We start from the raw sequence: 27,959 nt of genomic DNA, 5'->3' as shown, positions 1-27,959 counted from the left end.
GTAAGCCCGCGATAAGACTGAAAGGAGCGTGGCAATTTCAAAATATTTCGTTTGAAATTGGAGTCGAAAGTTTTGTGTCTAAAGAGTTTCTAAAGACATTTATGCAGGTAAGATTATACAGACGAGAATATTATAGCATTAGACTGCTTAAAACTCTTTTCCAGCCGACAATTTGAAAAAATATAAGATAGAACATACACTCCAAAAAACACCATCATTTCGACACTGTTCGACTTAATGTCAAATTCATTTCATTGTCAGTGGTACTTGGCTGTGAAAATCACTGGCGAAAATGTGCATTTGCACTAAATTAATTTTACGAACCAATCAAAGCAAAACATCTTAAAGGTCGTAAAGTTAAAGTAAATGGTTTGAACCGGGGAGTATCGTTACATGTTTGTAAATGTAGATCGTCAAGGTTAGTAGAGTCCTGAGAAGGACTGTTTTTGTTGTTGTTGACTGACGTTTCGACAACCTTAGCAGTAGTCATTTGACTCTGAAGATGACTACCGCTAAGGTTCTCTAAACGTCAGTCAACAACAACAAAAACAGTCCTTCTCAGGACTATACCAACCTGGACGATCTACATCTACAAACATGTAGTAAAGTTAAATTGCTTTAAACAAAAGCCATAACAATGGCTGGCATAAGTTTTTTCTAAGTAGGTTTTTTTTGGCGACATAGTTCTACAGAACAGCATTTGCAAAGTCTAACTAGGACAGATTTAACTTTGAGTGAGGGGGATGGGGGGGTGCTGACGTTGACTAGCAATCAACTACACCCTTTTATTAAGCTTTAGGGAGCCTCTAAAGCTTTCAAATATTCTTGAGTCCTGTACAAATGCAGGACTTAAAGCGTCTTATGGATCCTTTGTTGTCATTTAATTTTACTTCATCACAATACACAAAGAACAATAACAATCTATTTGAGTTTTGTGAATTTTTGATATTACAACACAATGTACATGTTGTGGTCCCAAAGCAGCACAAATGCATGTTTTCACTCTTTAAAGATTTAAAAATTGGCTATAGAAATCTTAAATGTGCATCGAGCAATTTTAGAAGTTTACTAGACATTAGCCACTTGATCTTAGCATAACTTCTGCTTATTTACAACAGCTTTGATGTAGTTATGCTTCTTAAGTCAATTTCTACTTCGTTCTTGGTCTTTCTGTAATCTGTATGATGGGTACATAGCACGACTTCTGCATGTATTTATCACAAGTTCTTGAATGTTGCATAACATCTTCAAACTTCATTGGTGAAACCCGAAACTTCACTTGTGTAGGAGTTTTAAGAATCCATTCAGCTTGAGTTAATTTAAAGGGCAAGGAAGTAGGTGATTTTCCCCACATTTTTGGTGACAAAAGTTTTACAGAATGAGCTAGACAATCTTAAGTTCTTCTCTTTGAATTTGGACAGATAACTGCATTGAAAAGATGACCCATATTTGCTGCTCTTTCATATTTTTGTCTATGACTGTTCAAGTCAGGGAAAGGTCATGGCAAATAAAAATGTATTAGATTTTGACAATGTTTACCAATGTTTTTTTGGTGGGGGGAGGCGACCCTCCATTACAAACTTTAGGGGGGGGCAAACCCAACACCCATACGCTTCCTACGCCTATCTGCAAGACATAGACATTTCCGGCCAAAAATACCAACACTGCTAAAAGCAGTTATCTTGTTTTGGCTGCATGTGTGGAAGCTATAGTATTGTAAAAAAATATCTGACGGTATTGAAAAATACGAGCCAGTCGTTATCAATAACTTGACGTCCGAAATATACGTACGCTGAAGTTAAAAATCAACAGAATTAATAATTTTTTCATGCATATTATTGATAATTGTTTTAAAGATAGCAACTGCCATGGCGAATGGCTAAAAATGGCAATTGCTATCTTTAATTTTTAGATTTGTCACCTCGACAAAATCTTTATTTGACTGACGTTTCGACAACCTTAGCGGTAATCATCTTCAGAGTCAAATGAGGAGAAACGTCAGGTTAGTATTTGTTATCTGGTTCTTACGTCATTGCAGTTGTGCAAAACAAATATGGACTCGTGAGTTTTTCAAACACTATCAAAATCGCACGTGTCCGAAGGACGAGAAAGTCTCACTCGTCCATCTTTTTTTCTAAATTGCACTCGATTGCCTCGAATGGAAACCATGCTATTACGTATGCAAATACTTTAATCTGATTGGCTGAAAAGAAGCGAAAGCCAAACAACAAGCACACGCTTCTTTTCAATTGAAAAAAAACATGGCGGCAGTTGTTTCCACAGGGAGAATCGACTCAAATTCAAGGATTACAAACAAATGCGAAAAATACAAACACAAAAGTATGTTTTCGTGGTGAATGTTTTTAAAAGTTGGGCCACGGAACGAGGTTTTCTGAAGTGACGGAGAGGATTCACGTAGTTTTACAAACTATCTCATACGTCAAATGACTCTGACTCTTTTGACTCTGAAGATGACTACCGCTAAGGTTGTCGAGACGTCAGTCAACAACAACAAAAACAGTCCTTCTCAGGACTATACCAACCTGGACGATCTACATTTACAAACATGTAACGATACTCCCGGGTTCAAACCATTTACTTTAAGTATATTATTAGCAAGTAAAAGCATAGAATTGGTAATAGTAAAGTTTCTGTAGCAATTACGACAAAATATGTACTCGTGAGTTTCTTAAAGACTTCAAATAGCGCTCGTCCTTTCGACTCCATGCGAATGCAAAATTTCCAGTGCAAACACGAAAATCATCTTTTATCTATTTATTTTATAGAATAGCAATGCGAAACAGATAAATTCAAAACAAATGTTCTAGTTTTTGTTATAACCTGTTTAATTTGCAAATTTTCTTTAATTGGTTTAATTGATTGAGCCAATTGAGCACAGACTGGTTTGCACCATTGAACTAAATGTATAACTGGAATGCTACCTTTATATAATCATCATGCCTGTGCCTGTACTTTCATGAAGGCAAATTTTACCCGCAAACCCGCCATTCTGGATTATCGTCGTAAGTGAAGTTTTTTGGGTCGTGCGTGGAAAGGTTGGGACTGGGACTAGTTGAATTAATGGCTTCAAATTTTGGCGGGAGGTAGCCTTCCAGCTATATTCAGTTCAGTGGCATGCATAATTGATGCCCCAGTCCCCGCACGATCTTCTAGCATCCAAAGTAATTGTTTTTAAAAAGTTATCAAACAGCATGGAAGTTTCGTTCGTGCACGTAATATTATTTTGCGAACAGTTGCAGCAGTGACGGTTGATTTTTTTGTAGCTTCAAAATTTCCCGCCATTATAGGTAATTGATCTATCAATCAAAAGCCCCCTCCTGTGAGTTATCGTTCGCTGATTGGCTGCCCGCTATGACACTTCCGTCGAAAAACGACTTCGTTGTGATGACATCGGACTATTATGAATGAAGAATGGAAAGATTTCGTTTGCCATTTGGATGTGTGTGTTTGTTTTTCACCTGGGGTACAATAAATTTTGAATAAAGGTAAGTGATCTTGCAAGTTCATGAGAATTGAGTTGAGGAAGAGACTGAATGTATGGATTTTTATAAAAGCTGTATTGTTCCTTATTTTATACCCAAGGTCACTTGCTTGTAAAACAATGCGCTGCATTCAAAGCCATTTCGAACTTGTCGACCAAACATTGCAAACCATGTTATTTTACTCTTGTTACAAACATATGTAGAAAAAGAAGTTAGTTATGCCTTTCTTTCGAGATAAATTTCAGTAAAAACCACAATAGTTAATAAAGACAAATATGCAATGTGTTAACATTGGTTTCGTTAACACATTAAAGATAATTTGATTATCGTGTCGTAGGATTGTATGTTTGTGCGGACGTGCATTCAGTAGTTACTGAAGTGTTCCTGTATTGCACAGTGTAGAAATACATGCTAAAAATATCAGCACAAATTTTTTGTGCAATTAGCGAGGGTCGATTTTTAAAGGTCAATGCGCGTATTGTACGAAATATACATGAAATTCAACAATAACTATTGTATTAAATTATGAAGTCATTTTTTCTGACGAAACACCTTTAATTTCACCAAATACGACCTCCTAATCGCAACCGGAATCGTGTTGAAGTAAATTTTAAATTTAAATCTTTCCGCTGCTTCGCACAATTTACGCGAAAGAGATTTTCTAACGTTAGTTGAATATTTAATTGTTGAATTCCTTTCAGTTGCGTAAGTTCTCGTTTCTATATTTTGTATAAATGGTTATTGAATTGATCAACACGTTGCAGGATTGTAAGTTGAGCCAAATCCATTTCTATCGCTTGCCCAGCGTGTTTAGCCTGACGCATTTAACTTGAACCATGTATCAATAAGGCCTTGTTTTCTCTTGTGTACGTAAAACTAATGGATCAGTTGCATGCTGTTGAAGATGCAGGAACACAACATGCAGTTACTGCGAAATACTTACTTTACGTAGTTGAGATTGCAAGGTATTTGTCATTACGTTACTGTTGCAACGGAGAATTTAGGACTGGATTGAGTGAGAGTTATTGAAAGACGTAGAGCATGATAAATGCGTCCATTGTCCACGGTGTTCAAAGCGGAATAGGTCTATCGCCTCCGGGGCTATGAATCCTTTTCATTAAAACATCTCTATTACATGGGAAAACGAGAAATTTGACGAAATGGTAAAATGTAAGTGTGTGGATAGCACTGAGGAATACTTAATTTGTTAAAATATCACTCTCATGCACGAGTACTTCCTTCCATATCCTAGTTTTATTTTACGTGTTGTCTTTCAAAGATATCCGATATACAAAATGTTCGGTTAGCGATTGCCGTAATATCTTTGTGCTAAGCATTCGCTCTCCGAATTGACCGACTTGAAATAAAGAAAAGAAATTTGCTGCGCTGTTTGTGTTGATCATGCATGTGACGTTTCCGTTAGTTCCTGTACGCGACATTTTGAATTTCTCTTTTAATTTTTCACTTGCAATAACAAAAATTTCTTTTCTTTCCTATTGTTTGGCGAAAAGCCATATTTGAGCAACAAATAATGAGCTAACTTAAATGTATTTTAATGAAAAATATCTTGGAATCTCTAGTCTCTCTTTCTAAATGACCTGTAATCTTTGTTGAAGCTGATTGCAAACCATTATCGCGTTTTATTTTTCATAAGGGCTTACAAAACAACAGTATTTCGATGTTATATCTTTTGAGGAAAGGATAGAAAAGACAGAAAAATTGGTATTCTTGCAATCGTCATCTTCTTTCGTTGTTTGGTCTTAAAGATTCGCAAACGTCGTAGATAAACTCCTAAATAAGCAAGACAGTTGTTTTTGTAGCCCATTTTGTCCGTGTTAACTTTCTCTCGTTAATATAAAAGATATCAATATAGTTATTCTACATCACATTATTGTTTTACTGCCTGATAGACAATAGTTTTATTCCAGTGTATATAAACCGAGAAAGCTCTTATACGTGATAAGATTTGTATCGGTAAGATTATAGCGGTCGAGAAAGTTATTTACTAAAGCGATGTCGTGTCTAAAGAACGATAAAGAAAGGCAACTTTATATACTTGTTGAATTTTGTTCATTTTACGTTCATTATCTATTGGATGATTTATGATCAATATTAGATCATTTTGTGGTAATTTTCGTTATAAAAATCTTTCATAGCTATAGTCATACGGTCGAAGATATATGTTTTTTCTTTCTTTCAAAATTATTGGAAGAAACGACGTTTAGACGTCATTCTTTAGCGTCCAAAGTTACATGATTGACGGCATCTTCTATTTACTTCTCAAAGACTTTGCAAAACGTTATAAGATATACATAGATTTGTTATATATAATGGTGTATTTGATTTTATTTCCGTTATGTTTATCTAAAATGTGTTTGTTTTTTTTCTCATAGCTATAGAACCTTTGCAAAAGTATTAACTTTAAAATAGTTCCAGTGTATATAGCTATGACTGAAATTGTCATAATATGCAATTATGTGCACGAATACATACATATAAGAGTGAACTACCACAAAAGAGGCTTCTCGAGATGAAATTCTAGTTTTTTCCTGTATGATTTCTCCATCTCTATCTATCTAACGATTTTTTATTGCATTTATAATTGAAGTATGTTTTTTTCCATGCAATACATAAAAATTACGTTGTGTAGCTATTTGTGCATTATATCGGAATCTTTGTTTGCCATTACTTCGTACTTGTAAATATGAACCAGTAAATCTTTCGTTTTCAAATTTTACCATATAAAGTCAGTCTTGTGTGATTCACGATTGACGCTATATATAATTTGAATTTGTGATAGAAGCTATCGCAAACAGACTTGTATAAGAATACAGTGCTTGCAATAAGCTGTACGACTTAAAAATGAATAAGCAAAATATGTATATTTATAATTAATGTGTAATTTTGCAGTATATTTGCTACTCAGTGTTATCATATAAATATTTTAGTTATATATAGAGAGAGAGAGCGCGAGCTCCATGTAAGTAATAGGGAGCTCAATAACAAAGATATAGTAAAAACATTGTATTAGTGAAATATTTTCTGCGCACTTTTGTCTTTGCAGTGTTTCAAGCAGAAAGGATTACCATGTGTCTAATGATCCCTTATTTGTGTTAAACATTGTGTAGAAATTACACTGCAAAATTATACGATCAAAGGAACTATCAGATGCATGAAAATATACGTATAGCTGGCTACATTATTGTACAGCAATGTGTCCTCACGTTTATCACCTGAGTTCAATAGCGACTCCTGACTTGGGAACAGGGCGTAGCTGTTTGTACACATTGTTCGAAATGCATTGTGGAGTCAACAGAATGCTCAAGCATTTACAAGTAAATGATTAAATGCAAAGTAAAAAATAAATTCCGAATGGACAAGACATCTTGAGATTACAAAATATGAATCAAAACAAGACGCGAAGTGGAACTGTAAATTTTCGACTTTATTTCAAAGTCCTATAAAGTTAAATAGACTCGAAAATTTACAGTTGCACTTCGCGTCTTTTTTTGATTCACATGTTGTAATCTCAAGACGTCTTTTCCATTCGAAATTTGTTTTTTACTTTATTTTTTTAAATTGTCGGCTGGACGAGGTTTTTGGTTTAAATACATGTACGTTGTTTACAATTCAAGTAATTGTGCTTCTTAAAGTGTTGCCATCTTAGCAAGGTGCACGAATAAAGTCATGATTAGCTTACATTAGTTATTTACACGCTCTCTGTAATTTTTCCACGTACATACACGCAAACTGACAAGCATATATGTACTGATCATGGCAGAGCTAGTAAAATTTACCGAGCTAACTATATTGTTATTTTGTAATTTAATGTTACCGTGAGATAATTTTTAATCTTTTTTTTGTATTATTCTGGTGCTTTTTCTAACATGACTAAGCCTAACAATTAATAACAAAACTTGCAAACATCTCTCTCTCTGTTTAATCAATGTTTATAGATGTGTACTGAGATGTATTTGTATTGACATCATATCAAATCCATCTATCTTGAATACAAAACCCTCTTGTTTCACACTCTTTATGTAATATGGAGAAGGTCAACATGTGTTTCTTGAAAACGTCTTGTGCAATTTTTATGGACGATTACAAACGTGTTTATTTGCCTTTAGGAACTTTTTTTGTTGATTTAGTTTCGTTGCAAAGCGATTTTGCAAAAAGAAATCCTGAATCCGTCGAATGATTATTTACATTTTATGTAACTTGATTCGATAATTTATCTCCGTGTTTAACGACGCGCGATTTTTCTCCCTACAAGATCTCAGCACGAGGCATCTTCAACAAACGTTTTAAACAAAAAAGAAACTTATTTAGCGCGCGGATTATTCAAATTTATGATGGTTTTGTTCGTCGATTGCCAAAGCGCTTATTTATGTATGATTCCTATTTAAGTTTCGTATTAAAACAACTTCAAGGTCATGAAGCGATAGCAAAGAAAGTGCCTTTGTTTCAAGCACATTTTTTGTATCAAAGTTTTCGTCATACCAGCTGGTCTTAAATCTGTTTACGCGTTAGTCAATTATTTTATTTTGCCGAAGAGCGTTTTCAACTCAATGTTTTTAAGATGCATTCGTTTCGATGTAAGATTATACATCTGCGAAGGCAATTTCTTGAATGTAATATTGTTCGGCTGTTTAGAGCAATATGGATCTTCTGGTCTCTAGTACAACTCACTGGCTTTTCTGGTCGTTTAATTTACGAAGTACTTATGTATTGATCTGTGCGGCTATCGTCTTTTGATATCAGGCATTGGCTCAACCATTGTGTTACTGGTTTCATCTTTCGATTTACTTTGTAGTCAGATCAGTTTACAAAGGTAATGGTGAAGGACATCAACATATGGAAAGTGTGGCTTTTTGGTACGTACTGGATCATAGGTTTCTTACGTCAGTTTTTTTATAAAACGAACGAACTTTGCTTAACGAAGCAACGCGTCGATTTTAAGCATGGAAATTTTGCTGCTTCAATGTAGAATTTCATCACCTACTGTTGATGAAAGGTTGCTCTTGGTTTGGTCAAAGAAGATGACAAATGTCTTCATTATGTATTATATGTAATGCAGCATCGCGTTGATTTTCTTTATTGTCTGTGCGCGATGTCAATGAGAAAGCGAGAATTGTCTTATCTGCTTCAAGAATAAAGATGTGCTTATGTTGGTAGTCATTACAAGGAAAATGAAAAAGATAACTCGAATTGCCATCATCTATAAAACATAAAATTTTGAATTTTTTGTTTTCGCCTTTTTGATTTTACTTTCTTTGAAATTTTCAGAATTCTCATTAAAAAATTCTAAGAAAAATTTGTGGTAAGTGTTCTTGATTCAAAACGTGGCTTCGTAGTCTGGCGGTATTAGTCGGCTCCAGGCGACGGCAACACGAAGATGTTCCGATTTGTAAAATGAAATATTATATTTTTGGCTGAATCGGGGGAATTGAACCCGGACAAGGAAGTCTTGTGCTCATAGCTGAACAGAAACAGATTTGAAAGTCTCTTACCTAAAAATCAAGCAATTTATTAAAGTGAAAACATCAAATACAATGAACGCCTTCTGTGTAAACACGACTGACCGGGACACTCGCACTTCAGAAATCTTTAATTAGTTCATTTACCCTTTTTTATTGTCTACAATAGTCTACGAACAGAAGCACGTGCCTCATATTTTAGCAAACCGTTTCAAAAACAATGGGCTAAATTGCGCATTTGAATTGAAATTGAATTTACTTCGGCAATTCGTGTTTTCAATTGTTGCGTATTTCTGCAATCTTTTGCATCGACATAAAGAAGATAAAATCACGTAATACGGAAGAATTAGGGGAATTTTTATGGTGAACTTTGCTTCCTGGCATGCCAATACATGTGGACGTGTTTGGTTAGGAAGCAAAGTCCACATATTGTTCATAAGAAACCCACATATTGCATATCACAGCTTTTATATAAAGGAAGCATTCATACAATCTACAAACAGTGTATGCAGTGTAAACAACATTTATGCTGTCTGGTATTCCTTACTTGTGTTTGTTTATAAATTGTGCGCGGGTACATTTTCTTGTCAGCGATGAATTTAAAGCACAAGAATAGAAGCCTGGTAACTTTTTTTGTATCGTATCTGCCAGTAGTGGTGTGTTATTCACAATATCAGACAAAGCTATCCACATTACAGCGCTCACCTTCGATAATCTTTCTTTTGGAATTTATGCCAGAACAAATGACAACGGCAAGACTGTTTTCATAAAAGCTGTATTAATTCAAAAGCAATGTTAGTTTTAAAAGGACAAATAGACCGTGTTAAAGTAGAGTGTGTACAGTTGCGATGTTTTGTAACAAAATGTTTAGTTATGTAATAATATTTGCAATCATTTATATCTTGATTTGACCGTTAGGTGAACTGATAGTTTAATCCTTTTTTCTATAGAAATTTCGGATTTCATGGACTTGTATGGACGTCTAGACACTTGATTTTGTTCGTGCGCTTGTGGATTTTTGAAAGTTTTTACCATTTAATCGTGGATATGTGGATACATTGGTTGATAAGTGCGCCGAGCTATATGGATACATGGATACATAGGTTGATTCGTGCACCAAGACTCGTGGATACATGGATATATGAATACATTGGTTGATACGTGCATCAAGACACACGGATACATGGATACATTGGTTGATACGTGCATCAAGACACGTGGATACATGGATGCATTGGTTTATTCGTGCGCCAAGATACCTGGATATATGAATACATTGGTTGATACGTGCTCCAAGAAGATTCTAAATTGTTATCTTCATTGATTTATTGCGGGCTGCAAGAATATTCGTCTTTTCCTCCACTTTACCGATCGATTTAGTGTGTGGCATTATGGGATGTATGCATTTTATGTGTGTAAGGACTGGCAACGAGTTACCTCCTGCTGTCAAATTTCATGACTTGAAAGGTCAGTAAGTGCGATTGATAACGTGCATGAGTTTGACATGAAGTGTTCACGCTTTTGACATGTGCAATGCACGTGTTCATGGTAACAGGGCCTTACTTTTACAACATGTGTTTGTTTGCCCGCATCAATAATTTTGAGATTAAATACGTGTCTTTCAACGCTGGCTGCCGGCGTGTCTCCAAAAGTTAATGAAAAAATGCTACCTCCTAGGTTTAAAAATGCTGAAATTGCGACCTCGTGGGTTTTAAAATGCTGAAATTGCTATATTCTAAGTTATGTAATACCGAAATTGCTTCGTTCTAGGTTGTAAAATGGGGAGATTGCTGCCTCATAGGTTATAAAATGCCAACTTATCAATCATGCCGATAAGTTTGATCTTTAATAAATATCTTTTGTAAAAGATTCATCTGGACTATTGCTCTCATATCATGTAAAGAGCCTAATTTCCCAGCGTCACAACATGACATGTACTTGTATTTATAAATAAGATATTACTCATCTGTAACTAAGTCTTTTTCCGTATGTTTTGAACTGTGCGACGAAGTAAAAGCTTCACTATTTAGACTAATCAGATTAATCACCTCTGTGTCGTCTTTTCTTCGTTCCTTTTGTAAGACTTCACATTTATTCCGTCTTGGTGGTATTTTAGATAGTTATTAATTCAAACTCGCTGGTGATAAGGTAATTTTGATGAAATAAGTTCAATTGTCCATATCTATTTACTTTTTTTTCGTATGTTTATTATGCTTCAAGAGCTGGAGTGTCGATCATAACAGAATAAAGTTTAACTATTGCACGTTATATGCCCCTCCTTAATTTTTGTATATTTTGTTTAGGGATTGTGTTTTTTCATATATTTACATGTTCTATGATATACTTACATGTTCCATGATATGCTTACATGTTCCATAATGTACTAATGATTCGCTTCGTTTTCAAGGCAAACTAAAGTTGATAAGCTTGACGATGTTAGTTCTTGCTCCGGGCAATCCACATTTTTTTAATTTATTTTCTCTTATGTGCCATTTTCTTGAATGAAGGGTTTTTTTCTGACAACCTTTACTGCACATGTTGTAAATTTAAGATGAAGTCAAGCGAAATCATTATTGCTGAATAAAACCGCAATTTAAGATTGAGGCTCGTTAAATGTAACTTTTTCTGCTCGTGTCAGCCCTCTTAAGCTTTCAGTCTCCACTTCGTGACGTCAGATCATCATAATTCGACACCAGTTCTACTGATGCCTGTTTTTGATAAAATCTGTAAGTTTTTTTTTATTTTTACACCTTCGTGTGGTGTAAATATCTTTTTATCAGAAATTCTAAATGAATAATTGTAAATTTACTGTCCGAATGCTTGGTTCTTTACATTTCTGGATATGCCTGTTTCAAACGGTGGTATTTTGAATGTGTCGAATGAAATAGCTTGAATAAGTGCATGCGAAATTCGACGTATGAAAGAATTAAATTCGACTGCTTTAATTGAGGTCGACCTTAACTTTAAATTCGACCGGTTTGGTCACATTATGTGACGAAAGTGCGACGTCTTTTCAAACGCTGAATTTTGCATGTGTCGAACACAACTTGGCTCTCGTGTTTCACTCACAACAAAGTCTGGAAGGAGATAAAGCGATGACGTCGTGTAATATCGCATTCGACGCCTGCAAAATTCGACGTTTGAAATGCACAGTGAAATTTTGCTTTTCGGTCGAATTTAAATTGCTTATTGTATTCGACATATGCGAAATTCGACGTTTGAAACAGGCCTAATGCAATTGTCTGCCTCGAAATTGTCTTGAGGTTTACTGTCTTGCGTGCGAAATGCCGCAGCTCTAGAATTTTCAATTTATCAACGCGGTTTTGTGATCTTCAGGAACGACGGAAATTATTAATTGAGGGGGTGGGGGAGGGTAGGGTAATATTCATATGTGCATTCTCTTTATTGAAATCTATCGAAATGAATTGTGGTTAGGGATTATAGCTTACATACAAGTATGTGAAGCTGAGTCTCCCAAATTATCAATCAACCGCCGTCACTGAGGTATGGCAAAAAGGGCATGTAGAAAAACTTTCACGCTTATTCTCTACATTGTCAAAGATATGATCGAAGGAATCAGTTTTTTTTTTGCATGTAAAATTTTTTAACGAATGGAGATGTCATGGGAAAAGTACATTAGAATGCAGCGCGTTGACAGATTCCATTATCTGTTTCAATGTTTTGCAATCTTGCAAATATTTTTTTTTCACTTCACAGTTCACGAGCTTTGCGTCCATTCCTTAATATCAATCTCTCGACGTCTTTTTTTTTAATAACACCGTGTTTTTAATGTCTTCTGTTTCATCACCCCAAGTTTTACATCATACATCGTCACCTTACAAATCGTGCGCGTTTATGGTAAATTTGTCGGAATATTTATGTTGATCCGTTCGAGAATTTAACTGTATGGAAATTATTCGAATCCTGTAAAAAATATTCATAAAATATAATCTATAAATGGTCTTTTTCTATTTGTTTCCCTCTCGTGTTTTTTCTATACGTCTGCACGAAATATAATTCAAGGTGAAAGTTAATTCCAGAAAGAATTTTTTCATTCCTTGATAATTGTCAATTTCAGATAGTGTGCTTTTCTCAATAAGTGACACGATCATATCACTCGTCTTCAGTTAGTCTCTGCAAGAAATGCGCTTCATTTGGCCACTTTGAGCAGTTATCTCTCTTATTCTACTTAGCTTCTATTTACATAAGTAAAGCGTTTTCCTGTTTCTTTATCATTTATGCCCAAGAGTTGTTTACATTTGTAATTTTTGAATCTGTTTTTAGGTTGCTAACACAACACTATCTTGCTAAATGCGACTTCAAACAGCTCAAAAACTACATGGTGTGTGAGGTGTATAAGAATGTTGAATTTTTCCTTTCTGTAGTGTTTGTTGCGTGTCTTAGTTCATCAGTATTTCATCGCTTGTGACGTTGTCATTAAGACATGACTCATTCCTATGTAATCGCGTTTTAAGGATTATTTCATTTTTGTGTTGTTTCACTTTCCTTGATTCGATTAAGACAAGATTGGTTGACAGACATGATGCTTTAAAAAATTTAAAACCCATTTCTTGTTGAAGAATTTTAGTCATAGATTATAAAAAACGTTTCTTCTGGTGAGCTGACTTTCCCATTTCATTGCCACTGACCACATCTTAAATGAACAGGGAACCATGATGCACTAGTGCAATGCTCGAATAATTACCGCCTGGGTATAAAAGGCTAAAACGATGAAGAAAAATCTCCTTTAGTAGCTAGTAACCCGTCTTCAATTAGACTCCACATGTGCTATGCATTAAAAATTTGTTCCAGTTTAAGAGTAACGAGACATGTCTGGAATATACATGTGTTCAAGAATTACAGTATTAAATATCTTTTCATCATTTAAAATGTCACATATGTAGATAATGTGGTGGTTGGGTTATTAGCATAGTTTGCGTTGTGATTGAAAATTTCTCTACATGAATTGTTGATGGCTACTGTTTTCCTCTTTTCTTCTGCCGAGCACTTTTTTGTTTTCTGCTTTCTCCTGAGAAGAAAATGGATTCGATGCATTTCATCTGCCCTATTTTCATCGTTATACAACGAGCAGTTTCTTCTCTTCCCTTGTGCAAATGTAAAATAATAAGACACATCGCCTGTCCTGTAGAATGTCGGAGATAGAGAACATTGTTAACCAACTGCTGCGCTTATGACAATGCTAACTGCTTCACGCCCTTCGTTACTGATAGTTTCTTACAGTGTCGTAGACATTAACTAACAATATGCTTTCGCTTGCAAAAACAACATCACACTAAAACATATGTGTTGTCGCTGGTGGACCCAGGTTAGGTACAAAAAAAAAGCATTAAAATTGTTCATTTTTAATTCAAAATACCATGACGACAACGCTGGTGGTTAGATAAATTAAAAAAAAAAGTATTCAAAACTAAAATATTTACCAACAGATTTGCAGTAAAATATTTTGAATTTGAGATATAATCGTCTTAATGTATTCATGCCTATCCTTGGATCGACTTCAACGTTTAGCACTGGTTTGTTAAAGACCCAAAATTGTCTGCAATAAACGCATAGAAGATTCTATACCTGTTGACTTTTCGACATCATCAACTCGAAGACTATCAACAAAACGTTATTTCGTCCTTTCATAGATAATCCCACTTGGACGTCAAAACGAGTTTATATCTTTAATGGCCTCTGTCTACTGCTATGCATTGAAATTCAGCCCATATTTCATGTATATTATTTTAGGAAATGCTCATTAAAATACTCTGTTCTTATTCGATAGGTGGAAAGGTGTTTTGACTAGACGTATGTGATGTTGGTTCTATTTTGTTTTGTCTAAAGTCATGATGTCTTTTGCAATAATCTGGAGGTGAGTTCTACACTTGTGATGTTACGAAACCGTCCCAAATGTGGCCTTGAGCGATTATTCAACTCGCTACTTGGGCAGGATTAAATCTTAACATTGCAATAAACTATTTTCTTTTGTATGCAAACCAGAAGTAAGACCATTAACTAATTCCTTATCATAATGAGCACTTCTAAATATGGTTATGGGACTTGGTTTGAACTGTATATCATCGATTCCATGTCATCACTTTATGGGCAGAAATTTAAAATTCCACATTATACACGCGGATGAACAAATAGACTGAATCGGTTGTGTCACAATTTTCACATAACTCTTTGGAACATTTTGTTTGCGACTTACCTAAATATATTTTCAAAGCGTAATTTCTAGAACTTTTCCCATCCACAAGTGCCTCTGGTGTACTTTTTTTATATCTTTAAAAAAAATTTTGTAAATTGCCAACAATGTCATCATATTCGTCATATTTGTCACTCGTCAAAGGATCGACATTAATTTGGGAGAAAGGTATTTAGTGTCATGATTTTTACCTGTAATTGTATTTTTGTGCGCGTTTCTACCAATTACAATCGAACAGCCATAAGAAGGAATGTTTTTATAGGAAACACCATTAGTTATTGTTTAGAATATAAAATAGTGAGCTTGCCAAATCTTTGCATACCTGTCCTCTCAATTACGAATAAATGAAGCTATTTAAAACATCTGATGTTACAAAACGCACGAAATGCAGGCACTGTCCGCGTACTCGGGCGGCTTTTTGGGTGTTGGTGCTACGCAAGTTGGCCCGCTTTCAATTTCTTTCAATGTACGAGCCTGTTTTGTATGTACATCCGCTTGTGTTTGTTATAAAATGCACTGTCATCAAATGGCTTTTCTAAGAAGGAAACCCGACAATGCAACAGCCTGCTTATATGAAGGAAATTATGTGTTTTAAAAAAATACTGTTGTAATACGCACTGCAACACTGCGCGCCTAACGTATTTGCAAACTTAACTTGTAGACAACAATGCTGCGTGAATTTTTGTGGTATGCGATGACAAACAGCCATGTGGGAATGCATCGTCTGGATGGGAATACGGCAGCGATGTTTAATACCCTTTAATGACCTCAAAGATGTGACTGCCAAATAACTCTTGCGTTTTCGCTGTTTTATCATAGGGCGGCGATTATAGGGTGTGACTTAGAAACTCACGTGTATTCAAACATTTTCTCATTGGTTTATATGTATTTTGCCACATGTTTTCAATCTTTAACGTTGTTCGTGACAAGATGGAGATTGTTGCATCCATAGATTGAGTAGTTCCCCCCGGGGTGATGCTCGTAATAAGATACTAGGCGATGTAAGCATAACCCATGATTCTTTGCATGTTCTACAAATGCTTGCCAATGTCGTTTATCATTATTGATGGTATTTTCTCAATGCATTGCGCTAAATTCAAAGTATCAAAAACACCGAACAGCGGATTTATGTTTTATTGTCTCAATTTTTCATCAAATTCATTTCGATTTCACTTACTCTGAGTTTGCACAACGGCCTCAGAAAATACATTTCCACGGCTCATATTTGAACGCCAGGTCTTCTAAGTAGGAGACGCTGCACGCTTATTGGGGATTAAAACGCATTATGGGCGTTAACCGCATGGAAATACTGTCTTATATTTTCGCTCGGAATGCGAAGTTTGTTTTATCGAATTGAACGTCCGGATTGCGCCCTAAACCGGACATCAATATGATTTTAAAGTGTTTTACTCCAGTATCCCGTGTTATTAAAACCGCGGTGTTTAAGATGCGAATGTTTCCAATGCAAATGATGGTGATAAACAAGTAATAGCGCCATGTTTTTTTGTGATAAAATTTCGCCGTGATATTTCACACGAGATATTCTAAATGAGATTGCGATCAAAGATTCGTGGAGTCTAACTTTGAACGACATTTTTTTAAATGATCCGCTTGCGTTATTTGTCAAGAACGAACGCTCGCAGAAAGCAGCCTCAATAATTGTTTAACTAAAGTTAAGGTTTGGTCAAGACGCACATCATACTGTAGCAATGGCCACCTTTATTATAAAATAAACAAACAATTTTAGCGTTATTTAATTTCCTTAATTTGAATTCTTCTAGAAAAACTATTTGCATGATATCTAAAACAGTTAGGATAATTGCTTCGACTTAATGACTAGTTCACTAGTTTTGGCATTGATTTGAAGTTCATAGCATAGGCGCGGTTTATGCTAATTTTGGTGCAGCAAGCTAAGGACGTTCCTGTGCGTATCAGTATTCAGCCATTGACTGGCATCATGCCATACACTTATCACAGTGTTGTGTAACTAGACCACTGCGAGATTTTTGATGTCACCTTTATTTTGGGTGCTGTGTGATAGCCATTCGTTGTAAGATCATCCTTGTTAGTATGTAGTGAAGTTGGTTGTGGTGGGCATGTTAACAGCAACGGAGTCTGCTCCAGCTCGGTGTTTAGACTAAGAGATGGCGCGGAAATGAACGACATGAGGTTTTGACTAGTTACTGATGTTGACACCAGTGGCGGTGATTGCGGTGGACTTAGTTGCTGGTAGTTTTTACTCGTTAGTATTTCTTTCGTTTGTTCGCTACTGCTAGTTGATGTGGTTGGAGACAAATCTGCAGTTGGGAATATGGATCCTGTAGTACTTGCTAAATATAACTGTTCAAAGTCGGTACCTTCGATATCAGAATAAGAAATAAGATCGCTCGTTAGATCACCAACGTCGTCAAAATCTAGAACATCATTTGCTTTTTACATCGCCGTCATTGTCACCGACTATTTTTTGGCTAAATGGCGTCTCTAAGTCGTTACCTACAGCTACTCCGCCACTAACCTCCACAGTATCGTCAGGTGAACTGGCTCGCGATGAGTTTGTTGTAGAGAATTCGGAGTCGGTGTTGCTCGGTCGTCTGTCGAAGGTTTCTTCTTCATCATCATCGTTGTCAGATTTTAATACTCGAAGTATGTCCTTCGCTGTTATTGTGCAATCGGTATGTTCCGGGCTTGATTCACCTTTCTGACGTTTTCGTCTCGGTTGGTACTTATAGTCTGGGTAATCATGTTTGTGTTTTAGCCTTAGCCTTTCGGCTTCGTCGATGAAAGGTTTCTTTTCTCGTTCGTCAAGGAGCTTCCACAGTTTCCCAAGAGTTTTGCTCAGCTCGGCATTGTGCAAATTTGGAAATTGGTCGGCAAGTTTGCGCCTTGCTGCCTAGAGGGGAAAAAATAGGATTGCATTTTTTTATTGCCAGGAAGATATTCTTCATAGCTTAGTCACCGCGCTTTGGTGACCATCCCATCTACTAAATATGTATATATGATCATTTCTCCTGTTGTATGTCACACGAATGCTTCGTAAATGTTTCCAAGGGGCGTTTTTACTTGGTAATATGTTTGCAAAAGCCTTGCTTTGAATTTCGTGCGAAATGTGGAAGGAAAGACTCTCGAAGCATAAGAAATTCAATATTTCCTCTTCAAAAGTTATTTAGTGAGGCGGTGCAAATGTTGAAAGCATCGACGTCTGTTTCCGCGGCCTTACAATTCAAGACGACGAGATGCACGAAATGATTTTGCTTTGCTTTTGCTCTCTTTGATAGACAGCGAAATTATTGCTGTACCAAGTTCATTTGAACCTATTCAAATCGCGTGAAGCATCAGCAATTTCTACATGTCAGGCAGTGTCACTAAGGTTGAATTTTTATTCGTTCTTTTGTGCGCTCAAGTGCCTAAGCAAATAGTCTTAAGGATAAGCAAATGTTTGAGAGATATTTGTTGAAATAAGTGAATAAATTTTACATTGTACCAAAGCAAAAGCATGCTTGCCGCGCAAGTTATGTAAATATTTTAAAGAAAACATTGAGTTCATTGGACGTTACACGTGTCCTATTTGATTCTTGTTACCTGTGCGTAAACCATGAAGGCGTTCATAGGTCGCTTCACATGTTGCTTCGTTTTATGACTTCCATTTACTCTGAGCGGTAGCGGTAAGAGACTCCAGTCACAACCCTCGAGTACATTGTTCACTGCCTTGGAGATAGCTGTATTTAAACCAGGCTCGCCTTCTACAGCAAGCGTACCATTTTGAAAGGCTTTATCGTCCATGATTGCTGCTGTAGATCAATTTGATATTCAATGATGTTCCTACCCGACGCTCTTCGTGTTTGCCTCCTCGACTGCTCAATTCACCTCACTTATAGACACATATATAGCTTAACCGCATTACATTCCTGATTATTTAATTGGATATTTTAGTTTCTAAATCACTTCCGTTAGAGCTCAATTTTTAATGAACCAATCACAAGCAGGAATGGCTCATATGACACCTCCAATGTTTACTTATTTTCTTTTTCTTGCTTTAAACACGGTCTCGTTATATCTATATAAACATTTTCTGTGTGCTATTTCCGATAATGCTCGAAATAGATGCGATGTATGGCTTAAGTAACGCGCAATATTTGACCGGTATACGACAATGAGATTTTAATTACTCGGATAGCCATGGGTATTTTGAAGAAAAACGAGCTGGAGCGAACGTAATGAAGTTAAAAGACGGAAATGAAGAGACATAACTACAGAAAATGTCTTTTTCTAATTTTAAAGATGAGAGCTCGCTCGGAAAGCGTGTTAGGGGGAGGGAGATTGGGCATGAGATCACTTCAAAGTAATAATCATCACAGTCAGAATACTCGCGAATGATTCTATCGTACGTACTTTTCCTATTTTATTAACTCCCTGCCGTTAGGGATTATCTCAACTCAACGGGTGACAATTGTATCTGTCAAGTTGAATTACCACGTCACTAAATATCCTCAGACAATTTCATCTAGATATATTCTTATTGCTGGACTTTCCGTCCTCGCGCAATACTGAGCGCAAATTATGCAAATGAATGCGCGATAGCTAAATGAAGGTCTATTGACATCAAACCCGTTTCGTTTATGAATTTTTTTAGTTCAAAAACAGGGATTTTAGCGATATTGTGCGGTGTGTGGGACAGTAAGCGTTATTTATAGCATTAGATATCGATGTTCGTGCCTTGGCGTCATTGCCATGACTTGTCTCGTGAATCTTGACGTTTTCCGCAAACGCTGACCAAATAAAGTGACATGTTCATTGCAACGTTTGGCAAGAGAACATGCAAGTGAGGAGTAGCGTTTTATCTTGCACGCTTACCATGTTGTATTATCACCACAGCATGCAATGTGTTGTTTTTATGTCAATACTGCTGCCGTATCGTTTTTCACTTTATTACAATTATGTTGCACCTTTCTACAGTGCTATACATAATTATTATATAACAGTTATTTCATTGATGTATAATGCTTATGCCATACCAATGTTCTTACGCATATTGTGCTATAATGGCGTTGAAATATTACGCTAACGATGCTCATAATAAATTCAGACGCATTTTGGGAAGGAATGCATGACAATCAGCTTGTTCCTGATTTGTAGTATCAGACTGAATAGCTGTTACATTGTAGAAAGATGAGAATTGAGAACAACGTTATATTGCATTTGATTTAACATTAGGCGACGTCGATGTGGTGAGGCACGCATTATTTAAGTTTGCGTTTGTAATTGTTAACCTATAAAAAAAATGTCCAAATTATATATTATGTAGAATGGTATTTTGTCATTTATGCAATCCCATGAGTTAAACTTAAATTATACGTAAATTTTCATACAATGAACTTCAGCTTGTCCGATAGAATATCATTTTATTATTATTTTTGAATTTGTTTTAAAACATAAGCAGTGTCTTGACACACCGTCCATTCGTCATGAACTGTATTTCAACCAATTTCAACGCGCCAACTGGAAGCATTTTTTTCCTAGTGCTTCAAAAGTTAGAAATAATGTTTGCGTTTTTTTGGTGTGCGTGATTGTTGAACTTAAAAAAATTTCATTTAGAACGCTGTGTGTGGTAAGTTTTTGTGTTCTTAGGTTAAAGAATAACAGCACTTCTACATTAAAGTATAAAGTACAATATAAATAGCATACTTTACTGCTATACCACTGAGAAAAAAACATTTGCCAGTCGTGGTGGTCATGAATCTATGGTTACCGTCATTTCCTGTTTGTTTTGAATGGTTAACAATAGAAATTCACCATGAAGATACAGACCATACGTGCGTCTGCGTGGTGTGGGTAATCATTAAAAAACGCACCGCGTGACTTAGCCTCGCATCTAGTGGATAAATAGTATGATCACGTACGATAATAGGGAGATGTTATTGTGAAGCTCACTTCACGGAAAAGAAATATGGATTTTCTTTTGGTTTTAAAAAAAAATAAAACCGCCTGGAGTGAAAAATATTCCTTACATGTTAATCATAAAGCAAATTAATGTTAACAATGCATTTAGTTTTATCTGTTTGGAAGAGTAGAACTGCACTTGTTGCGTTTAAGGTTGCACGAGTTTAAAAGAATTTACCATGGCAGAGCTTTGATTGAAGGGCGTAGTCAAAATATGTTTAATACTGGCTAAATTTGTCTGCTTAAGTGTTAAGGTTGAAATATATCGTCGCGTCTTTTGATTTGAATGAGGGAAAACGTTTCAATTCTTAATATATTAATATTAAGAATTGAAGATTTTATATTTATTTAGCGCTAGGCCGTTGTTTATACCGATGCGTATTCTCAATTTGAAATTTTATATAAATATTTTGCAGAATTCGAGGTAGTTTATCCTCTTCATAAGAATTCTTGTTAAATCACTTGAATATATTTAGGTATTCGGTTCCACTGCAGGTTCGTCTGAAGCAAAATAGGTTGAATGGCTGCTCCGAATATTCGACGCCGTTTCAAGGGATTTGGGGGTCGAACGAAGTATTTTAGTCTCATTCAATAATTTCAGGATATTATCCAGGGAGCTACAGTCTGCCCAGCCCTCCCGCTTCCGACGGTCCGGCGCTGCTCTTCGTTTTGGTAGGAGAGCGTTTTCTTTTTTAAATACGACTGGCTGAGCAAAAAGAATTTCTTGTCAAGAGGCCAGTGATTGTTTTAAACCATTTTAATTCGACAAAAAGCCATTTAATATTACCTTCTATCAAAAACAATTAGTATCCTTGCTACAAGTTGATGCAGAAGAAATCTACGAACTACTATATTTTTGAATGACGTGTTACGAAATGGCATGGTATTTTGAAAGAGAGCAGAGGATTTAAATTAAAAGCTCGAGTATGTGTAATTCGGTAAATTGATAAAAAACACCTGTTGACGCTTCCCGACAGCTCAATGCATCCAATTTGCACGCAACGTTCAAATTGAAGATGTTGCATCAATACTGTTGTGTTTATCAAGATTGCAGGAAAAGATCATAAAAAAAATTTTACTTCCTTCTCAGTTTTCTTTGAGTTCTTCTTGTTTGTCCAAGTTTAGTTGTTTTTTTTCGTGAAATCAATGTTGACAGTAGCCTCAAGTATTAGTTTGTGTTATGTTATAATTGTTCATCAAAAGATAAAAAGGTACAAGGGATGTAACAACATTATATTGAAGGATCTTAAGGAGATTTTTATCGTATACTACGCCAACATGCATCATTGATCCTTGATCTTTGCATAGAACTCATAAGTCTGCCATGTGGACGTTATCGGTATTGAAAGGCATGGATGATTTTGCATGTTTTTAATATATTTGGGCTAAATTTCAATCGCTTTTATTATTCAAGAGTTGCACCTATCACATTCTGAGCATTTCACGAAATGAAGCGACAAGTAAGAACTGAGACGTTTTGTCGCCGTACACAAGTTGTTTATCAAGGTTCATCAAGACCATGATGTAAATTATTACGAAATATTTGTCTGTCACCTAGAGCGCATTAAATTGTCTTATGGTCTGTAAATTCCTTTAACCTATCAAATGTCATTCGTTCGCTTGATGCGCACATTATGCAAATTGAGGAAGCATTATATAACTGCCTTGCACGCACGAGGCTATTGCACGACATTTAGGCCCGTTTTAAACGTAGCATTTTACATTAGTCGAATACACTAGAAACAAAAGAAAATGAGATAAAATGAATGCATCCGACTCATGTTAAATGCGACGTATAAAACAGGCCTTGAAGTCAACCAAATTTTACTCATGCTCGCTGGCAAAAATACTACGAGAATTATTGACAAGTATTTTACATTTAATTTAAAACTTATGTCAATGTGTCGTGGCTCTTTTTGCAACGTGTTTTTTTTTGTTTAAGCCTTGTCTCCAAGTGCAATACCATATTTGGTTTAAGCTGTATATGCCATTTATATCATTGCTCCATACTTGGATTAGGCCATTGACCTTAACTTAAAATTTATGGACGGGGGGGTGGACCCCAAGTTTCAACTCGTCGTTTTTCCTTCGTGTACACATGGCTTGTGGTTTTTCTGTGCACATCAAAGCGTTGAGTGAAATTGTCCGGCAAGAGCGTTTAACGACATTGCGGTTTCATTTAATTTTCATTCCACGGTTGAATCAACATCTGTTTTTGTTAATCATTTGCCGGTATGCTGGTCTAATCGTTTGCCTCTTCTCTTCATACGATACACAGAACACTAGGACGTCGACATGTTAGCTTTATTGAAAGAACCTTAGTCAAATGCATACGGTTTTATCTTTTTGTTACGTCTATGCTTTTTGTTCAGCGTCATTGACGATTAAGCCTTTTTGCTTGGGGCTTTTTTCGACGTTTTTTTTTCTCGTTTAAAAATAGTTGCTACTCCCATTGTCGTGAGAGTCTGTTGTAAAATGGAATTTCGTAACATTAAGAAAATATGAATATTAAAATATAAAGTATTGTGGGTTTTTTTTTCGACGTCCATCTCTTTCATGAGCGGCTTATCTAGACAGGTGTTGATTGTTGCTTGCGCACTCAATTTCACTTTGTTTTTTCAACCAGGGGCTTAAACTTTTTGATTGAAATTTTCTCGATGTTGATGGGAACCACTGATCTTGACCTTGCTTCACAATCCTGTTTTCTAGCACTGCTATTTGACTGATAAAGCCGGATGCTATGGGTGGCACATGTCCTTATTAAAACTGTTTCATCATAAAAAACAATCTTACTTTCTTTAAACTAATTTTCCTGTCTTCACAGCTTGTATCAAAGGCACGCAACGTTTTACATATGTACGTCCTAACCCCGTTTCTCAGTCGTTCTTGGTGTTTCAATCGTAGGTTGAACGCATATTTGACAGGACGGAGCTCCATCCAAACCACTGAAACAACTCAATTGAGACAACTCGAAGAACTCGGTCGACTATATGAGAGGCAGCCTTTTTTAATGAAAGGTATACAAAATCGTAGGCAAAGATTTACCTGGCGGAAAGCGGATTATAAATGTGACAGCCCAACATAAGACTTTGAATAAAGCCATCACAAGAATAAATTAGAAATAAAATTAAAAGGTTTTTAACAAAGACGTTTCGTCTTTAACTTCAGATAAAATGGTAAAAATTTACACAAGGCTTTAGATATTACACCCACTGATTACACCGTGTAAAAATATATGCTTATATTTAAAGCGTCGTGCAAATTCTTATCATTTTATCTGAAGATGTGTTCAGTTAAAGACGAAACGTCACTATTAAAAAAACTTTTATTTTTATTTCTAAATCATTGTCGTGATGGCTTTTTTTAAAAGTCTTATGTTGGGCTATCATGTTTATACAGATTATACACACTATAATTTAAAATATAATTTATACGCTAGACAGCAGACACTACTATAAATCTTCATTGACCCAGATTAGAATCTACTGTGCTTGTCTATTACTCGTCGCTGTTTTTTAAATACATTTTTTATATTGATATCAAGTGCAGCGCGTTAAACTTTTAAATATCTCATAAATGGCAAACTGGAGCATTGATCTAGACGATCTCCTGGCTGCTTGTGTACATACACTTTCCTACCAGTATTCATGTGTAGCGTTAATATTCAAATATTGTACAATGCTTGAAAAGTTTTTCATTACAAATGTAATGTTACAAAATATCCTCAGATCGCGATAATCGGCTTTAATTAAATAAGGATTAAGATAAGTTTAAAGAGTAGATTTGATATTTAATCTTTGAAAGTATTCGCCGAATTTGTGCTAAACTTTTGAGCTCACATGACAAAAGGAGAAAATGTTTTTAATTCTGTAATTTATATCCTCGTTTTCTTTGTTTATAACCTTTCGTCCTTGTGCTATGTTTAATGAGGCAATTTTTACATCACTATATGAAGGATTTGCTATTAAGTTACCCTTGACCGAACCTTCATATTTCACAAGATACCTTATTTGATAATTATGTTTGGGATATATACATATAAACACGAACAATGTGTTTGAAACAACGTAGAGAGTAACAGCTGAAGATGAAAAGTGTAGTGTATTACATTCGTAGTGATTATGACATTGTGATCTTTTGCGGATTTCAAGGGATTATGTCATGAGCATTTTGCGGATCAATGGTCGGAAGTTGTCGCTACACGATCACCGTGGATCAGAGGGGCTGTGAGGGTTACATGTGAGTTATCCTCGTTGATGGCAAATCGTTATTTTAAAAAATAAGAGATTTTTACTCAGTTTGCACTGGCTTATGCAAGCGAGTACACTTTTCAACACAAACTCAGCCACAGACCAATCATTGTACGCATGAAACAGTTTATATTTCATAAATATACATAAATCTTGTATATCAAGTTAAAATAGAAGTTTTAATGTTTAATTGAACACAATTTCATTTGTATGCATAAAAACTTAAGCAAAACTCCGTTCTACGCGATATAAAAGTGACCACATTAATTTCATCATTCTTATTCTTTACTTCCAAAACTCATTAATTGAGTTGAATTTGTGTTTGAAGCATGGCTAATGCCGTATAATGTTGCCCCACTGGGATGAAAGTTTGTTGGAATTAAGTGTCTTTGCATTTGTGAAAATTTTGTCATTTCATAGCCTGGAAATCCGTGAATAAGGCTTCCAAATGCGTTTTCCCCACTTCGACCATAAACTTGTTCGAGGTATGGGGTACTTGAGGTGATATATGAGTACTCTGGTGATGGTGGTGGGGTATATTTAACACAGTGTCCTCCTCTGGTCTCCATATCCCATATTGTTGACATTATATCATCAAAAATCTCATCAGATGATGATTCGGTTTTCACTACTTTCTTTTGAACGAGATCGTCAATGCTCGCCGCCTTTCGTAACGGCACGTGTTTTGCGGACTGTGGGTCTACATTCGTTTTGAGAAGCAGGTAAAGATCGCGCTCCGAAATCATTTTTTCGTGATCATTGTCTCGTGCTTTGTGCGTTCTTCGTTTTGGTTGAAATTTGTAATCAGGATGGTCAGCTTTATGTTTTTTTCTTAGTCTCTCGGCCTCTTCAATAAAAGGTTGCTTTTCTTTCGTGTTCAATGAACGCCATAGTTTACCCAGGGTCTTACTGAGTTGCGCATAGCTGAGATTTGGGTACTGTTGCGCGACTTTTCGCCTTGCGGCCTGGGCGTAAATCATGAACGCGTTCATTGGACGACGGACATGTGACTTGTCGTTTATCTTGCGCCGAGAGCTTGAAATCTTGCTATTGGAGTCTGGGTCTGGTATTGAGAATATTTTGTTTATGGCATTCTCGATCGTGGCCATGGTCTCAGAACTTTGGCTCTCCTTTATATCACCTGAATAAGAAATGTTTATGTTGAACTAACATTGTTCAATGTCTATTTTATTTCTTTGTTGCCGAATCGAAAATTTTCTTTTAAAATTACAAAATTCTCTGCCGCATACATCTCTACTGGCCATGCAGCACTTAGTTACGCGGTTAAATGACTTTAGGCTAGGATTAGGGATTAGAGTTTTGGGCTAGGGTTAGCATACGGATTAGGATCGAATTTTTCATTTGATTTCGTAACGAGATAACTTTGAAACAGTTTAAACATACAAATTGTTCAAGATTTAATCAATTCTTCAATTGAGTAAAGCCTGCCTTTATGTCGAAGTCATTTCATTGCCGGACATTACAAGGCTGTTATTAATTTTTATTACTCTCTTCTTTGTCTTTGCTTGTGCGTGCATAAGATTATTTCAAAGAGAACTAAATATATCTATAAATAGCATGTATAATTTTACATCAAACAATGATTATGTATTCCGCATAAATTACATCGAAGAGAAATTATTCAAGAGAGAGTCTTTTGAAGTATTTGGGTATCTTTAAATCAGAACAAATCTTGTCATCTCTACATGAGAGTTTGCTTGATTCACACCAAAGGAAAGTTTATCTTTTTTGAATCTTTTTAGTGATGTTTTGTCCATTTGACAAAGGTCAATATCGATAGTCTTAATTACTCAGACGAGCTCACGAAATATCCTTCCTACCGAGAGGTGTGAACTCAAAGATTGGTAGATTTTAGCTTCACTCTAGCAATTCACTAAAAATGCCGTAATTCTACCCATCCGCCAATGAAAAGCTTCAATAACATGAGGCATATACAATGGAGGCAAAACAATATGCCACCCAAGCATAATGCATGCAAATTCTTTTATCATTCTTATAATGTTTTCGTCGTGATTTGCCCAGAAGTTTATAGGCATTTAAAAACGTTCTGCAAGCACATGTAGTTTCGATTGTAAACATTGTATAAACGAGCTCGGAAACAAGCACTGTTATGGAGTCGGTTGCTCCTATTAGCTCCGCCTACTGAAGAGTTTAATTGTCAAATTTTAGTGAGTAAATACGTTCTTGGTACTACGCAGCTTTATATTTAGTCTTGACAAGCATCTTCATTGCCTTTTAAAAGGTTACATTTCATAAAGCTGTAGTTATTCGTATTTCATTTGTCCTTTGCAGCGACAACGACCATTTCGCTGCACTGCATTAATTAAATATTTACAAATTAGCTGCTAAAATTAGTTAAGATTTACAAACCTTGACCTTGAGGTAAACTGTTTTGTTTCCCTGGAACCATCTTCGAGAGAACACAAGATACGATTTTTACCAATCAATTTAGGGGGTTGGATAGTGTAAGATGTGAGGCGTTCGCCGGTGTGATGATTGATTTGCTCAAATGTAGTTTCATATATCTTAACTCTTCAATACATTTCCGGAGGAATCTGAT

The 27,959-nt window shown here is 35.8% G+C and overlaps 2 protein-coding genes and 3 long non-coding RNA genes across 9 annotated transcripts; 1 reads left to right on the top strand and 4 right to left on the bottom strand.

Moving 5' to 3' along the window:
- Nucleotides 1-30: 30 nt before the first annotated feature.
- LOC124448943 lies at nucleotides 31-25,568 on the top strand. Of its 2 annotated transcripts, XR_006949332.1 has the most exons (6): nucleotides 31-107; nucleotides 3,309-3,506; nucleotides 9,931-10,447; nucleotides 14,769-14,855; nucleotides 24,033-24,145; nucleotides 25,280-25,568. It is a non-coding gene; the product is annotated as an uncharacterized LOC124448943 (long non-coding RNA). The 2 variants fall into 2 exon arrangements; XR_006949331.1 differs by lacking the exons at nucleotides 24,033-24,145; nucleotides 25,280-25,568 and having other exon boundaries at nucleotides 14,769-15,132.
- Nucleotides 4,942-11,700, bottom strand: LOC124448944. 3 transcript variants are annotated; one of them, XR_006949333.1, is made up of 3 exons: nucleotides 11,329-11,700; nucleotides 9,686-9,753; nucleotides 4,942-5,294 (listed from the first exon to the last, which is right to left on the bottom strand). It is a non-coding gene; the product is annotated as an uncharacterized LOC124448944 (long non-coding RNA). The 3 variants fall into 3 exon arrangements; XR_006949335.1 differs by having other exon boundaries at nucleotides 11,349-11,700; XR_006949334.1 differs by lacking the exon at nucleotides 4,942-5,294 and adding an exon at nucleotides 7,595-9,013.
- On the bottom strand, nucleotides 12,743-15,243 carry LOC124448945. The gene is made up of 2 exons (XR_006949336.1): nucleotides 15,195-15,243; nucleotides 12,743-14,123 (listed from the first exon to the last, which is right to left on the bottom strand). It is a non-coding gene; the product is annotated as an uncharacterized LOC124448945 (long non-coding RNA).
- Nucleotides 17,450-19,071, bottom strand: LOC124448942 (transcription factor Sox-10-like). Its single transcript, XM_046999897.1, has 2 exons — nucleotides 18,771-19,071; nucleotides 17,450-18,081 (listed from the first exon to the last, which is right to left on the bottom strand). The coding sequence occupies exons 1-2, from the start codon at nucleotides 18,969-18,971 to the stop codon at nucleotides 17,614-17,616; spliced, it is 669 nt and encodes a 222-aa protein (XP_046855853.1). The 5' UTR covers nucleotides 18,972-19,071; the 3' UTR covers nucleotides 17,450-17,613.
- Nucleotides 25,488-27,959, bottom strand: LOC124448940 (transcription factor SOX-9-like). Of its 2 annotated transcripts, none has more exons than XM_046999893.1 (2): nucleotides 27,770-27,959; nucleotides 25,488-26,519 (listed from the first exon to the last, which is right to left on the bottom strand). In XM_046999893.1, the coding sequence occupies exons 1-2, from the start codon at nucleotides 27,807-27,809 to the stop codon at nucleotides 25,657-25,659; spliced, it is 903 nt and encodes a 300-aa protein (XP_046855849.1). In that variant the 5' UTR covers nucleotides 27,810-27,959; the 3' UTR covers nucleotides 25,488-25,656. The 2 variants fall into 2 exon arrangements, with proteins under 2 accessions (XP_046855849.1, XP_046855850.1); XM_046999894.1 differs by having other exon boundaries at nucleotides 27,776-27,956.

The sequence above is a fragment of the Xenia sp. Carnegie-2017 genome, unplaced genomic scaffold, assembly GCF_021976095.1.
Source record: "Xenia sp. Carnegie-2017 unplaced genomic scaffold, XeniaSp_v1 HiC_scaffold_23, whole genome shotgun sequence".
NCBI lineage: Eukaryota > Metazoa > Cnidaria > Anthozoa > Malacalcyonacea > Xeniidae > Xenia > Xenia sp. Carnegie-2017.
The sequence above is the reverse complement of the archived record's forward strand: the minus strand, read 5'-3'. Positions and strand labels throughout refer to the sequence as shown.